This window comes from Sphaeramia orbicularis, chromosome 20, assembly GCF_902148855.1.
Source record: "Sphaeramia orbicularis chromosome 20, fSphaOr1.1, whole genome shotgun sequence".
Lineage (NCBI taxonomy): Eukaryota > Metazoa > Chordata > Actinopteri > Kurtiformes > Apogonidae > Sphaeramia > Sphaeramia orbicularis.
The window spans coordinates 42,588,421-42,604,369 of NC_043976.1; the positions used below are offsets into that span (position 1 = coordinate 42,588,421).

The following is a 15,949-nucleotide window of genomic DNA, read 5'->3' on the forward strand; positions in this document are numbered from 1 at the left end:
TATGTGTCATTTGTGCTTGACACATTTTCTAAAAAGAATTTAGATTTAATGGATCTGAGGTGAATTATCCAGTAGTTTTATTTTACATCATTGTGCGTCTTCCCAACATCCAGAATGATTTAAATGGATGAAACAATAAGACGTAGAAAAGAAAAATTGGACAATCAGACAATGTTACACACAAACAACACAACAACATGGAAACGACGACACAAAAAATACACGCAACAAAATGAAAAAGTAAAAGAGGAAATGCAATGATTTGTACTATCTTGTTCTATGTTGGTTTCTTTTCTTTTTTTTTTTTTTTTTTTTGTTTTGTGCCAGTTTCTGTATTTATTTTACAGTTTGACCTCTATTTTATTCTCTTTACTTTTTTCAGGTTTATCCCATTGTAATTTAATTTTCTTGTATTTATTTTACAGGTATTCATTTTTAATTTGATTTATCTTCAACCAACTGGATTTTTATGCTGTTTTATGTCATTTTATTTTATTTTATGACGTCTTGAAAATGTTACGTATTTACGTTCATGACGTTGTGACGTACTTCCTGTTGTGCCAGGGTTCACTGTGCTGTAAAGCTACTCTGAAGGCGTTTCTACCTCTTTCGACCTTTGAAGTAATTTAAAAACTTCTCGTACTGCCTTGTAAATTGCCTATTTCTGCTAACAGACGTTTTTACAACTGTTTTTTGGAGGTGTCACAACGCGGGACGTCAGGTTTCGTGTTTTTATTCGGACATTTCTGTCGCCTTATCTGCTCTCGAGGTGCGCTAACGTTAGCTCAGCAGCTAGCCACCATTCCCTCGTCAAAGAACCGATCAATTAAAGGTTATCGAAGACATGGATCGAACCACAGTCACAGCTGAAACGCCTAAGGTGAGTCTAAGTCTCCACTGAACTGCCTGTCTAAGCTGTTATCACAGTTTTATTCTAGAAATGAGCGAAGACTTCTAAGTAAGCCGGTTCGTGTTAGCTTGTGTTAGCAGCAGTTGTTCCATCATGGCCTCAGCTGCTGTTTGTCTAAATATAGCTCTGAAACATGTCACTCTGGATCTAGAGACTCATTTTCCACCTTTTAAGGCTGAAAAGCGAGTCAGACATTATAGGGAGGAAACGCACTTGAAGAGTTGTGGCAGTTGTAATCGAAAATTGTGACCTTTATCCACATCTGGACCACATTAGACCAGGACTAGATCTAAAACCACTACCCTTAAGATAATTAAACCTGGACTAGATTATTCCAGAAAAGATAAAGGTCCTTTAAGTCAAGTTCTAACTCATAAAACATTTATTATAATTGTGATTATGATTATGACTCAAAGTAGAGTCTGTTTAAACACACGAAGACTTTATTAATAGTTTCGGCTACAGTAGATTAAGTCCAGATCTAAAACCACTGTGAGACTGGTCCGTTTTGGACTAAATTGTTCCAGCTAAGATAGTGAATCCAAGAAAACCAAACCTCAGAGTAGTGAAACCTATATTTTATAAGTGAAAATGCTAAAATCACGTCTATGTTGCAGTCTTTTTTCATATCCAAACCACATTAAACCAGGTCTAGATCTAAATCCACGGTGTATAGGGGGGCTAAATCTGGACTAGATTAACTCAGACTAGCTGAAGACTCTTTCATATACAGGTTCTGATTTGGAAGAACTTTATATTGCTGCTGAAAAGGCCTCTAGACCACATTAGACCAGATCAAAACCACTGTTACTGGCCTGAGTCAAATGATTATTTAAACACTTTTTAAAAGGGACTAAAACTAGTACAAATTATGACAGTTGTGTGTTTTTCTTTCAGCTCTTGTCACCATTTGATGTAGAGTTAGTGGGTGAATATAACGTAATGTATGAACTTCACTAATTTGTAAAGACGTCAGATCTGACCCGTGTGGGCGTGGCCTCCGTCAGGCATGTCTGGTCATGTTTCTCATGACTCATCAGATGGGAAGTTGGAATATGAGCTGTTTAATTACTGCTCACCCTAGTGTAACTGAGGGAAGTCCGGGGGAAGTCCAGGGAAAGTTAACATCTGGTCAAAAAAATGAAATTACAGTAATCTACACCAAACTTATATTTTTGGGTAGGTAATTACTTATATTGTCAGGAAGATGTATTTTGAAATGAGAAAAAATGTGTGGGGAAAAAAAATCATTTGAGGAGTTTTCTGAGTATGAATGTTTGGAAAGTGACAAAGTTTTGTGCCGTCATTCTGGGTTTGTTCTATAAACTCTCATAAATAAACTAAATTTATTCCTAATACATTGAAATTTGACTATTATATTATTTATGTCATGTTCTAAACACAGTGTTTAAAATTAATAAATGCATATGTCTATGCAAAATACATTTGAATAGAATGTTAATATTATTTGTGTGTTGTAAATATTGTAAAAAAAAAAAAAAAAGTTTATGATATTGATAATTGATGTTGCCATTTTCACTAAAAAGACAATAAACCCAATAAAAAGAACTTAAAACCTAATGAAAAGGGAGTTTAAAAACCAATGAAAAGAAGTTTGAAACCCCAATAAAAAGAAGTTTAAAATCCAATCAAAAGAAGTTTAAACCTCACTAAAAAGACATTTAGAACCCAATACAAAGAACTTAAAACCTAATAAAAAAAGGAGTTTGAAACCCCAATAAAAAGAAGTTTAAAATCCAATAAAAAAGAAGTTAAAACCTCACTATAGAGACATTTAAAACCCAATGGAAAAAAATATAAAACCTAATGAAAAAGGAGTTTAAAAACCAATGAAAAGAGGTTTGAAACTCCAATAAAAAGAAGTTGAAACTTCACAAAAAAGGCATTTAAAACCTAATAACAGAGAAGTGTAAAACCCCAATAAAAAGGCATTTAAAACCCAGTCAGTACCTACATAAATGAAATGTAAATTGATAATGAAGTAACTTGAATAAATTATGTTCAGTCTATTGCTACAGCTTGTTCAACTTTGTAAGAACGGCAGGAACAAAGCTGTTTTTGTGCTGTTGTGCTTTACGACTCTGGACCAGGGATGGACGTCATCATGTAAGGTGGAGGTATCTTAAGTGTGTGTGTGTGTTTGTTTCCAGAGCCCGTGGGGGTCTGTGGCCCCGGCGGCCCCTCCCTGTTCTCTGACCGATGTCATGAGTGAACAACTCGCCAGACAGCTGGACGAGGAGAACAGCGCCTTTCCAGCCATCGCAGAGTAAGACTGAGGAACATTTGACTAAATTTTCCAGTTTTTTTTTTAGTTGTAGTAGAAGATTATTATTAACAGTCACAGAATGAAAATATTTTAGAAATTTAGAGGTAGAACATTTAAAATCATAACCATGGATTTAAAAAAAAAGTAATAGATGTTGAGAAAATGAAGTCCAAACCATTTCTGAGTCATTTTGGGAACAAAGATAATTTAACCCAAACTAACCAATGCAATGATATTTATCCTATAATATAAAACTATTATCTGATATTAGTCATTATTGTTTTGTATCCCAGACCCCTGTTAGAAAAGAAACGCCTGAATTCAACCTGTCCACATACTTTTGTCCATATAGTCGATGTTGTATATTTTTCTTTCATCTGTGTTATAGAGTTGGCTTTTTTTATAATTTAGTATTTCTTTGTAGTTTTGTATATTATCAATATTTTTTATTATAAGTTTGTGTTATATTATTATACAGTCTTTTTGTACTTTTAAATGGTTGATGCTGAAAAGAAACAGAGCTGTTAAACAGATATTCATTGTTCCTGTAACAGTGACATTAAAGACCTATTCTACATTATTTTATTCTGTTCTACATTATTTTATTCGGTTCTGTTTTATTTTATTCTATTCTGTTTAATTTTATTCTATTTTATTCTGCTCTGTTTTGTTTTATTTAAATTTAATTTATTCTATATTATTTTATTCTGTTCTATTTTATTCTGTATTTTATTCTGTTGTGTTCTATTGTATTCTGTTCTGTTAAATTTTATTATATTTAATTCTATTCTGTTTTATTCTGTTCTATTCTATTTTATTGTATTTTATCATATTCTTTTCTGTTTTGTTCTATTTTATTGTATTTTATTATATTGTATTCTGTTCTTTTCTATTCTATTCTTTTCTATTCTATTTCTAAAAGCGTCTCGATGTCACAATTTTTACTTTGTACCTTTTTCTCCGTTCAGTCCAACCTCCGACCTGCTGCTGGTGGACGACGCCCCCGATACGACCAGTGACCTGATGCTCGCCCAGATGCTGCAGATGCAGTTTGACCGCGAGTTCGACAACCAGCTCCGCCGTGAGGAGAAGAAGTTCAACGGAGACAGTAAAGGTAGGACGGTCGCACATATTCCAACACAACGCTGAGACAGGAGCTGTGGGTAAACTGTGCCCTGAATACTCGTCTGCAGTGTCCATCTCCTTTGAGAACTACCGCAAGGTCCATCCATACGAAGACAGCGACAGCTCTGAGGACGAGGTGGACTGGCAGGACACCCGCCACGACCCCTACAGGGCAGGTAAGGCAACTACACCTGATCAACACAACGAGGGGGGAGGGTGGAAGGAGAACCCAGCTATTATAGGTCTGAATGTCTATAAATATATAATAGAAGAAACACAGCTGTTAAAGAATAACCTAAAGAAATGAATAAATCTGGATCCATTTAAGTAAACACCTAAAATATCAGTCTGGAAAAGAAAATAGAATAGAATAGAATAGGTTTTTATTGTCACTGTTACAAGAACAATGAAAATCTTTTTTTTTTAGTACACCAAAAAAAGACCACAAAAATATCACACAGAATTATACTGAAAAAATTGACAATATACAAAAACTCCAAAGATGAAATATATAAATATTACTAAAATACTACTAAAATATACTAAAAGCTAACTCTATACTAGAGACAAGAAATATGTACAAAACAATAATGACTAATGTCAGAATATAGTTTTATATTATGGGATAAATATCATTGCATTGGTTAGTTTGGTTTAAATTATCTTTACTTCCAAAATGCCTCAGAGATGGTTTTGACTTCATTTCTCTCAACAGTGATTTTTTTTTTTTTTAAATCCATGACTGTGATTTTAAATGTTCTGCCTGTAAATTTCTAAAATATTTTTCATCCTCTGACTGTAAATAATAATTTTCTACTACAGCTAACCATCAACTTTCTTCACATCTCACTGATGTTTATAAACTATATGGACATAAATGTTGGGACACATCATGTCTGCAGCTGTAAGATGTCCTGTTCATGCATGCTGATTGGACATAAAAACATCAATATTAATAATCAATAGGACATTTATCTCAATATAAAACTGTATTCTGACATTAGTCATTATTGTTTTGTGTCCCAGATCCATGTTAGAAAAGAAACACCTGAATTCAACCTGTCCACATACTTTTGTTCATATAGTGTGTGACTTAGGTCATTATGCTGTAAGGATAATGATATGTAACAAAACATACAAAATAATCCTACCTTAGTGCCTAGAAAGAAAACAATTTCAATAAAACATGAAAACTTTTATATGTACATGAAAACAAAATATAGTGACTTGATTTGCGTATTGGAAAAGGAGTGGGAGGAAGTGTAACTCAATAAATTTTGGCCACCACTGTAAAAAATGTTTCTCCCCCTTTTCAGAAAAGCCTCAGACGACACCCAGGAAAGGTTTCACTGGAAAAGGCAAAAACATCACCACTAAACATGACGAGGTGACCTGCGGCCGTAAAAACACCGCCCGCATGGACAACGTGAGGCCCAACACGGCATTGCACATCTACATCCACATCCATTTCGCTGATGTGTCAACCAATGCGTAACGTCCTCCTCTTCCTCTTGCAGTTCGCTCCAGAGATCCACGTGGGCGACGGCCTGGGGATGGACCTCAAACTGTCCAATCAGGTCTTCAACTCCCTGAAGCAGCACTGCTACAGCGAGCAACGCCGCAGCGCCCGGCTGCACGAGAAGAAGGAGCACTCCACTGCCGTACGTATGCGTCCACTGGAGTCCAACAGCGCCACCTGTAGGGATGGCAGGGATCCCGCGGGGGCCTTAAAGTCTTAAAGGGCTCATATTTCTCCAAACCCACTCTTCTTAGTCTGTGGTTCATTTATTTATGTATATGTACCTTAATAGTTCATACAGTTTGAATTTGATCTCTCCAGCTGCTGCAAAACTATCTTCATGTTCATTTTAGCAAAAATCCAGTGGATTTCTACAACCTGTTTCAATTCCTTCTTAATTTGTTACGTCTATAAATAGTTACGTCATGACATTTGCACATATAAGGTCCAGACTTCAGACAAACATTTCTCCAGTTCGACATAATTGTTTGTCAGCAGCACTGGTTGTAGTCTATACTGAAAATATGTCCGAACTTGGAGCCCATTACCTAAAATGTTCAGTTGTTGGTTGAACGGGACAGAGCAGCACAGCCTGGAGGGGGCGGAGCCTGAAGGAGTTCATGTGCATTTAAAGGGCCAGCACTCCAAACCACCTTCTGGTGTCATTACTCAGAAATAGGGTCGAAGATGGACCTGTGGAGGTGAATGAATGAAGAATTCAGACCCAAGCAGAGCATTTACAGTTTATGGAGACCACAGGGAAATGTGGGAAAATGAAGAATTCCATTTAGAAAAAAGAAAAATATCACTCCTTTAAAAGTCTTGAATTTACAAACCTGCATTTAATACCTCAAAAACATCTTTAAGAGGTCTTAAATTTGATATGGTAGGTCTTCAGTTAAGTTTCCATAAATTCGTTTACTGTTTTGTATTTAAATGTGTCAGTTAAATGTCCAAGATGCAAAGAAAAAAACGTTAGTCGACTCAGTTCCACCCGTTCCAACCCGACAATTGGTATTGAATTTAGAAACCAATTATAGAGAACTTTGCAGCCCCCGGTGAGAAATGATCACAGAAGATTCAGCCCAGCACGTGTGCAGCTGTTAGTTCAACTCGAAATGATGAGAATCAAGGCTTTGGAGTAAATAAATAATTTTTTTTATTCTAGGAGTCATGAATTTTTGCCAGTATGGCCATGAAATAGGCACTGAATTCTGTTGCAAGTAGTCTTAAAAAGGTCTTAAAATGTCTTAAATTTACCTGACTGTGACTCTGGAGGCAGAGCCTACAGCAAGGCGTCTTCTGTCGCAGCTGCTAGCATTAAACTACTTTGGGTTCTATCGATACTGTTAATGTTAGCGTCGTTTCACAGGACTGTAACTTTAGTGTGGTTTGTTGTTCTGGTTTCAGGAACAAGCCGTGGACCCTCGCACTCGCCTCCTCATGTACAAGATGGTGAATGCCGGCGTCCTGGAGAACATCAACGGCTGCATCAGCACCGGGAAGGAGTCTGTGGTGTTCCACGCCGACGGGGGGAGGTGGGCATGGGGTCGGTTTGGGTGGTGGAAGTGGACGGGGGTTTGACTGGGACGGTCTGCCTGACACCTCGTTGTGTGTGTTTCAGCCTGGACGAGCAGCCGGTCCCTGAGGAGGTGGTGCTGAAGGTATTCAAGACCACGCTCAACGAGTTCAAGAACCGAGACCGATACATCAAAGACGACTACCGCTTCATTGACCGCTTCAGCAAACTGAACCCACGCAAGGTCATCAGGCTGTGGGCCGAGAAGGAGATGCACAACCTGAGCAGGTGAGGAGGGGGAGGAGGAGGAGGAAGAGGAAGTGGAGTGGGATGTTGAGGAGGAGTAGATGCAGTAGTAGTAGTTGTACATGTAGTAGTAGATGTAATAGTAGTAGTCGACGTAGTGGTAGTAGTATTAGTAGTAGTGGTAATAGTAGTAATAGTTTTAGTAACAGTAGTAGTCATAGTAGTAGTACAGGTAGTAGTAGTATGATTTGTCCAACACTGGTTGAGTTGTCACTGCTGTTTCTGATGAACTGTATCTGATTATTCTGTATATTTACATGAATAATCTGATAAATCCAATCAGATAATGATCACAGTATTAGAGTGAATGCAAACAGGCTCGAAATACCCCTTAAACATGAATGAATGAGAGGATGAATGGTGCTGTTTCAGTTTAAAGCTGCGGGAGACCTTCATCACCAATTTTTCATCAAATCTGTCAAACCCCAGTCATAGCCCAAGTATCACGAATCTGTAACTCTTTCCATGATTACGCACCTGAATCTCTTCCCTCACGGTGAACAATTTCAAAGTGTACTCCACCATAAACAGTCCATGTGTTTACAAACAGAGCTGGTAAGTTAGTCGGGCATGTTCGGAAATTTGTCACGACATGCATTGTAGGCAGCGCAGCTACACGCAGTCACAGCATATGACCGCAGTGGCACAAACACGGAAGTGGCTTTATTGCCTCTTACTACAGTGACTATGCGGAGCTCTGCTTCCCACAATGCACATCATGACGAATTTCCGAAAATACCAGAGTGACCTTTCGGCTCTGTAAGCACATGGACTGTTTATGGTGGAGTACACTTTGAAATTGTTCACCGTGAGGGAAGAGATTCAGGTAGTAATCACAGAAATACTAACGGATTCATGATACTGAGGTTTTACAGATTGGTTGAAAAATTGGTGACGAAAGTCATACTAAGCTTTAATCTGATGATGGGTTCAGAGGTTGTGACGTCGTAGCCGAGGTTTGACTGAGTTTCATATGATGTGAAATGTTTGTCAGGATGAAGAAGGCAGAGATCCCGTGTCCAGAGGTGGTTCTGTTGAAGAAACACATCCTGGTGATGTCATTCATCGGCAAAGACCACGTCCCTGCCCCCAAACTTAAAGACGCCATGTTGAGCAGCGAGGACATGAAGACGGCCTACCACCAGGTCCTCCATGTAAGTACACACCCCGGTACTATGGTACCACCAGGTCTTCCATGTAAGTACACAACCCAGTACTAAGACCCTGTACTGTGGTACTACCAGGTCCTCCACGTAAGTACACAACCCGGTACTATGACCTGGTTCTGTGGTACCACCAGGTCCTCCATGTCAGTACACGACCCGGTGCCACAACCCAGTACAAACTGGTACTGTATACCGGTACTATAACTTGGTACTACGACCCGGTTCTACAGCAGAAACTACAGAGGATATCAACTTTAAATGTCTTCAGTTTTAAGTTTTGGAACTTTGTACATAAGACAAAATTAACACTAATTGTTTGGAAGTAACGGGTTAAACATGAATTCTGTGCCTTAATCCTCTGATTGAGCATCTTTTTTTGCTTTTATTCTGAAAGTGCGCTTGTTCTTCCTGCAGCTGATGCAGCAGCTCTACCAGGAGTGTCACCTGGTCCACGCTGACCTCAGTGAATACAACATACTCTGGCACCAAGGAAAGGTACACTGACTTTTATTACATCTGACATCTTCTTTACCTTTGTCTTCCACAGATTTTCTCCACACTTAAGTAATAATTTGCTTAGACTCTGATAACAGACAGAGTGTAAAGGTTTGTGTTTCATGTTGTAAAATTGCTTTGAGTTAAAAAGTGAAAAACTGAGCTAAAGATTTGCACCAAAACCATGTAGAAACTGGTATTCAAGCCAAAACATTTGTGAAAAGTGTAATCTGCTGCCATCTGCTGGTGTAAAACTGGAATAAGGATTTATACCCAGAAGATGATGAAACGGGAATGAAGTAAATTGACAAAAATGGAAAAACTGAATGTTTTCACTGGAATGAGTTTGTTACTGATGTCATTAGCACATGTCGGTTAACTAGTGAGTTGTTAAAGTCTGTTAATGCTTCAGTATCTTTCTGCATTTGGTTTTCATTCAAGTGTTTGGGTTTAAAGTATTTTAGTTTAGGTTCCACATTCACCCCAGTGTGATCTTAAATAAAATAATAACCTAGAAAAAATGACAACACCAAGCTTTTCTCTATGTTTTGGATAGAAGAACATAAAATTATACAATGAAAATGTTTACCCTGTTCCCTCCTTCTTCTTCATGTCTTTTCCCTTGTCTCATCTCCTGTAGGTCTGGTTGATAGACGTCAGTCAGTCCGTCGAGCCCACTCATCCCCACGGCCTGGAGTTCCTCTTCAGAGACTGTCGGAACGTTTCCACGGTAACACAGCTCGGGGTCTAACCTACACTTTGGATGTTTTCATCGTGGGGCTCCTTTTAATGCATGATCTGTATTAATGGACTGTGTTTCCCACCTCAGTTCTTCCAGAAGAGAGGCGTTAGCGAGGCCTTGAATATGTACGACCTTTTCAACACCGTCACCGGACTGAACATCCCCGTCGGTGCTGAGGATGAGTTCATCGCCGAGGTAACACGCTCACATTTAATTAAACCAAGGCTCTACTAGTGAAGGAAATGAGGAAACAGGCCCTTAGTTTGTTCCACCTCAACTCGTCTCCTCATATATTAAAAGTCACATGGTGTTAATTTATTGACTCCTTTATATTTTCATCTGCATGTGATGCTGCAGATGTAAGGACAGTACTTAAGGAGACACAGTAAAGGGAGGGTTAAGACTCCTTTCCTTAGACTTCAGAGAATGTATTCAGCTTCTGTCATGACGGAAATAAAAAATAAACAAACACCGACATAGTTTAGGTAATTTCATTCAGTTATGACCCTTCAGAAGAAGGATGGAAAGGAAAGGAAGAAGGAAACAAGATGATGATGGAGGTAGGGAAACAGGAGGACACTTAAGGAAAGAAGGGAGGAAACAAAGAAGGAAGCAAAATGAGGAAATAAAGAGGGAAGGAAGGAAAGGAAGAAAGAAATGAAGAAAAAGGGATAAAACAAATTTAAGACAAAAAGGAAGGAAGGAAATGAGGAAGACAAGAAGGTGATGTGAAGACAGAAAGGAAACAAGGAAGGGCAGAAGTGATTAAATATGAAATGAAAGACTGACAAAGTAAAGTGAGGAAATGAGGAAAAGAAGAAAAAAGATGGAGAGGAAGGAAATAATGAGAGAAGTAGGAAAGGAGTGAAGTACTGAAGGAAGCAAGGAAGGAGAGAGGGATGATGGAAGGAAAGAAGGGATGAATGACCTGAAGAAGGAAGGAAATGAGGTAGGCTAGAAGAAAAAGCAAAGAAGGACAGAGGGATGACAAGGAAAGAAGGATGAAAGAGAAAAATTAGGTAATAGAGGGAAGGAAAGAAAGGAAATAGACAATAAGGTAGCGGGAGAACAGAAAGGAAACAAGGAAAGGCAGAAGAGATTAAAGATTAAATGAAAGAAAGACAAAGCAAAGAAGGAAGGAAGGGATGAAAGAGGAAGGAAATGATGAAGAAAGGAGAGAAATAATGAAGGAAACAAGGAAGGAGAGCGTGATGATAAAAGCTAAGTGGAAAGAAAAAGAGCAAAGGATAGAAGGAGGACAGAAGGGATGAAAGACTCAAGGAACGTAAGAAGGTGAATCGAGGAAAGAGAAAAGAAGGAAAGAAGGAATTGAAGGAAAGAAAAGAGACTAAAGAAAGTGTGGAAACAAAGGAAAGGAAGAAAGATGGAGAGGAAGGAAATGAGGAGAGAAGTAGGAAAGGAGTAGTGAAATACTGAAGGTAGCAAGGAAGGAGAGAAGGACAAAGGACTCAAGGAGGAAAAGAAATGAGGAAGATGAAGGGAGGGAAGAAAAAAGGAAAGAAGGAATCATGGGAAAGGAAAGAGAATGAACAAAGTGAGGAAAGAAGGAAGGAAGGAAGTTGAGGAATCAGGGTGTGGGTGTTGTGGACTATTTCCTCTGGCGGATGGACACGTGGACAGTGTCTGTGTGTTTCTGACAGATCGTGGCGTTGGAGAAGAGGAACGAGGACCACGTCCAGAGACGAGGGAAGAAGTCGTTCCCCGTCAACTCGGAAGACGCTGACCCTCCGTTAAAACCCGACGCCGACGACTAACGCCGCCGCCGTCACCGCCGCCGCGATCACGCCGACTTCTAAAAGCTGTAAGAGGAGGAGGACCCGAGGAGCCCCTCCACGTCCTGGTTCCACCGATGGTCCAGAATTAGTCTGGGACCAGACCGCCAGGACCAGAACCTGCAACATCACAACCCAAATCTGAAGACGTTCCAGATCCAGTGGCGTTTGAGGCTGAAATCTGCTGAAAACGTTCAATCTGAGCTGCAGCGACGGTTCACACCCACCGACCGCGGTTGGACCCTGTCCAGGCTGCAGCTCCTCAGATTGAAGATTTGACCCTTTTCTCCATTTTATCGGAGAGTCAACGGAATATTTTTGGATTTTGGATTCTGGAAAATAGTATTTTAATCACATCGCTGTCAGTTATGGGTTGTTTTCACCGCTGTTCCACTGCTTTTTTACACATTTACAGAGAAACCATCATTAAATCAGTCCCCAGATGAACAGATGATGAGATAAATGTTAGTTGAAGCCACAAAAATTAAAAAAAAAAAAAAAAGTGCTGTTTTTACACTTTTTCCTGTGTATAAATGACATTAACCTGAAATATATGGTCTAGTCAGCTTCTCTGACCCAAAAACAATCAATTCAACTGCCTTTGACATTTTCTGACCTACTTTTTTTACACATTTACAGAGAAACCATCATTGAAGCAGTCCTCAGATGAACAGATGATAAGATAAATGTTAGTTGGAGCTGAATTTTTTTTTTTTTTTTTTTTTTTTTAAGTTGCTGTTTTTACACTTTTTCCTGTGTGTAAATGGCATAAACCTGAAATATATGGTCTAGTCAGCTTCTCTGACCCCAAAACCACCCATTAAGTCAAAGGTTAATTCATTTTTCACCTTTTCCAACTTCTGATATTGACATCCATCAGAATATATTTCATTTTTGGATTCTGGAAAAACAATTTTAATCACAGCGGTTTTGACTTTTTCTGACCTACTTTTTTACATTTACAGAAGCCATCATTCAGTCAGTCCTCAGATGAACAAATAAGATCAAATCATCTCATGAGTCCTTTCCTGATTTTTTAATTTTTAAATTGATTTTATTTTTTCACCTTTTCCAGCTTCTCACTATGACATCTATCAGGATATATTTGTTTTTTGGATTCTGGAAAAACTATTTTAAACACATTGCTGTCAGTTATGGGCTGTTTTCACCACTATTCCACTGCTTTTTGACATTTTCCAACCTGTTTTTTTTTTTTTTTTGTTTTGTTTTTTTAATACACATTTGCAGAGAAATCATCAAATTATTATCCGTATCAGCATTTATTTTATTATTTATAAGTCTGCACCACTTAAACAGACTGTATGTGTAAAAGAAGTCAGGTTTTTCTACTCGGTCATCTGTAAGTTAAAACCTCAGATCGATGGCGTCCGTTCAGCTTCACCTAACACCAAAACAGAACCATCAATAATTCCGTTAAAGCCCATTTATGTGATTATCTGCATCTGAAACGATATTTGATCTAATCTTTGTGTGAAAGGTGGACGATGACCCCAGCGATGGTTGAAACCCGATGAAATGTTTGGTTTTCTGTCTAAAGTTAAGGGTGAATAATAAATGAATGTATTGTCATTATTGGACGTAGACGTGGAGCTGCACATGATTATTGATGATTCTATTGGATATTATTGTGAAAAACCCGACTGTGGCGGTTCTTCTCTGCAAACTGAAGGTGACAAATAAAGAGTGAAGATTAAACTTGAACTGTTTTTATTCTTTTACATTCATTTTTCAGCCTCATTTCCAGGATTCAGGCTCTTTATTATAACAGAATGTGTGATAAAATGAGGATTTTACTGCATGAAAACTGCAATCAACAACACAAACTAAAGCTAATGCAAGAGGTTTCAGCAGCATTTCAATTTATTTATATTAATATGCGTATTTATGGATAGAACTCTATTGTTTTTATGATTGTATTCTATTCTGTCCATGTTATGAAAAAAGAAGCGGATACATTTTGCAAAAATCCTGAAAAACTTGTCAAACCATTGAAACAAAAATACTCAAAAGTCTGCAGTAGAGGTATAAATACCACTGTGTGCTAATATTTGAAGTACACGTCCTGACAGTAGGATTTAAGACAAAACTAAGGACAATAAAGTAGATAAAAATCAAGAAAATAAGCAGCACAAATTAAGGAAAATGCAAAAAAAACGGAAGAAAAAGAAGAAATCACAGAAAAGTTTGACATCAAAATTAGAAACAGTGAAAATAAGCATTAAACAAAAAAATGAAAGTATAGAACTAAAATCAGAATAATAAGCAGCACAAGGGAAGAAAACTATAAGTAAAAGTGAAGAAAATAACAAAAATGAAGAAAAGTATTAAATCAAAAGTGAAAAGAAACAGTAACAAGGAACAACCAAGCAACACAAATGAGAAAAATAAGTATTTAATAAAGTAAAAGAAAAAGGAAAAATACAGAACAATGAGCATTAAATAAACAAAACTGATAAAAATAGACAATGAATGTCAAGAAAATAAGCAATAAATAAAACAAAAGTGGAGAAAAAAAATAAATAGGAAGAAGTTTTCAGTCAAAGGTGAAAATAAGCATCAAACAAAAATGACGAAAGTAAATAAATAAATAATAAGCAGCACAAACGAAGGAATATAGGAATGAAATCACAACAGTGAAAATGAGAAATAAACAAAATGAAAAGTATTAAATGAAAGTGATTAAAATAAAAAAAATAAAAAAGCAACACAAATGAGAAAAATAAAGTATTTAATAAAGTAAAATAAAAAGAAAAATACAGAACAATGAGCATTAAATAACCTAAACTGATGAAAGTAAACAACAAATATAGAGAAAATAAGCAATAAACAAAGCAAAAATGGAGAAAATAAACAACAAATAGAAGTTTTTAAGTCAGAGGTGAAAATAAGAATCAAATAAAAATGATAAAAGGAAATAAATAAAAGTAAGCAGCACAAATGAAGCAATATAATAATTAAATCACAACAGTGAAAATGAGAAATAAACAAAAATGAAGAAAAGTATGAAATGAAAGTGATTAAAATTAGAAAAAAAAAAAAAAAAAGCAACACAAATGAGGAAAATACACGCTAAATAAATGAAAATGAAGATGCAGAACAAACCACAGAATACCAGTGACAGTAAACAGTAGAAGTTTTAACAGATCCGTTTTTTTTTTCTTTATATGGTTTTATTTTCCTGTGAATGTTTTATTCATTTTATTATTATATTGAATTGTTTTTGTGGATGAATTTTTCTGTATAACAGTCTCATCTTGTATAAAATCACCTGATGATTAGATTTAATGTATTTGACACCAGTGAAGTGATCCGATATTTCTTCTTCTTCTGTGGTTGTTGTTCTTGCAGAGGATTGTGGGTAATGGGTCTAAACACATGAAGCCCAGGTCTGAGAGGTGACTTGTTTCATGGTGATGATGTGGTTTGTTTTCTGTCTGAGGAGCAGTTTGACCTCCCACTTCCTCCTCCTGGTTCCTCCTGGTTCTGCTGGTTCCTCCTGGTTCTCAGGGCGGTCTGACCTCAAACAGCTGACGGTAAATGTTTTTCATGTCAGATCCCATCTTGGACTTCATTTCCTTTTACTCCAGTTCCTTCTTTTCCGTCCAGCCTCATCATGTCATGTCCTGTTTTATCACATGTTGGTTTGAACCTTAGGTTTGGAAATAATGGAGTTATTTCACTGTTCAATTCAACAAGTCAGTACTTTAATGGATAGAACATCCATCCATCCATCTATCATCCATCTATCATCCATTCGTGTCCATCATCCATTCATCCATCCATCCATCCATCCATGTGTCCATCATCATCCATCCATCCATCATCCATCCATCCATCCATCCATTTGTGTGTCCATCATCCATCCATCCATCCATCCATCCATTCGTGTATCCATCCATCCATTCGTGCATCCATCATCTATCCATCCATCCATGTGTCCATCATCATCCATCCATCCATCCATCATCCATCCATTCGTGTGTCCATCCATCCATCCATTCATTCGTGTGTCCATCATCCATCCATCCATCCATTCGTGTGTCTATCATCCATCCATTCGTGTGTC

At 37.5% G+C, this 15,949-nt stretch overlaps 1 protein-coding gene and 1 long non-coding RNA gene across 3 annotated transcripts; one reads left to right on the forward strand and one right to left on the reverse strand.

Moving 5' to 3' along the window:
• The first annotated feature begins 550 nt into the window (after window positions 1-550).
• Window positions 551-13,584, forward strand: riok3 (RIO kinase 3 (yeast)). 2 transcript variants are annotated; one of them, XR_003934226.1, is made up of 14 exons: window positions 845-880; window positions 3,082-3,197; window positions 4,166-4,311; window positions 4,391-4,498; window positions 5,639-5,748; window positions 5,840-5,983; window positions 7,252-7,379; window positions 7,466-7,648; window positions 8,661-8,820; window positions 9,247-9,327; window positions 9,968-10,057; window positions 10,157-10,264; window positions 11,731-12,520; window positions 13,203-13,584. XR_003934226.1 is itself a non-coding variant. In XM_030123707.1 (13 exons), exons 1-13 carry the CDS (start codon window positions 845-847, stop codon window positions 11,842-11,844), a joined length of 1,524 nt encoding a protein of 507 aa, XP_029979567.1. In that variant the 5' UTR covers window positions 551-844; the 3' UTR covers window positions 11,845-12,670. The 2 variants fall into 2 exon arrangements, 1 of the variants encoding a protein (XP_029979567.1); XM_030123707.1 differs by lacking the exon at window positions 13,203-13,584 and having other exon boundaries at window positions 551-880; window positions 11,731-12,670.
• Window positions 12,360-13,205, reverse strand: LOC115411524 (uncharacterized). Its single transcript, XR_003934227.1, has 2 exons — window positions 13,103-13,205; window positions 12,360-13,063 (listed from the first exon to the last, which is right to left on the reverse strand). It is a non-coding gene; the product is annotated as an uncharacterized LOC115411524 (long non-coding RNA).
• Window positions 13,585-15,949: the final 2,365 nt, after the last annotated feature.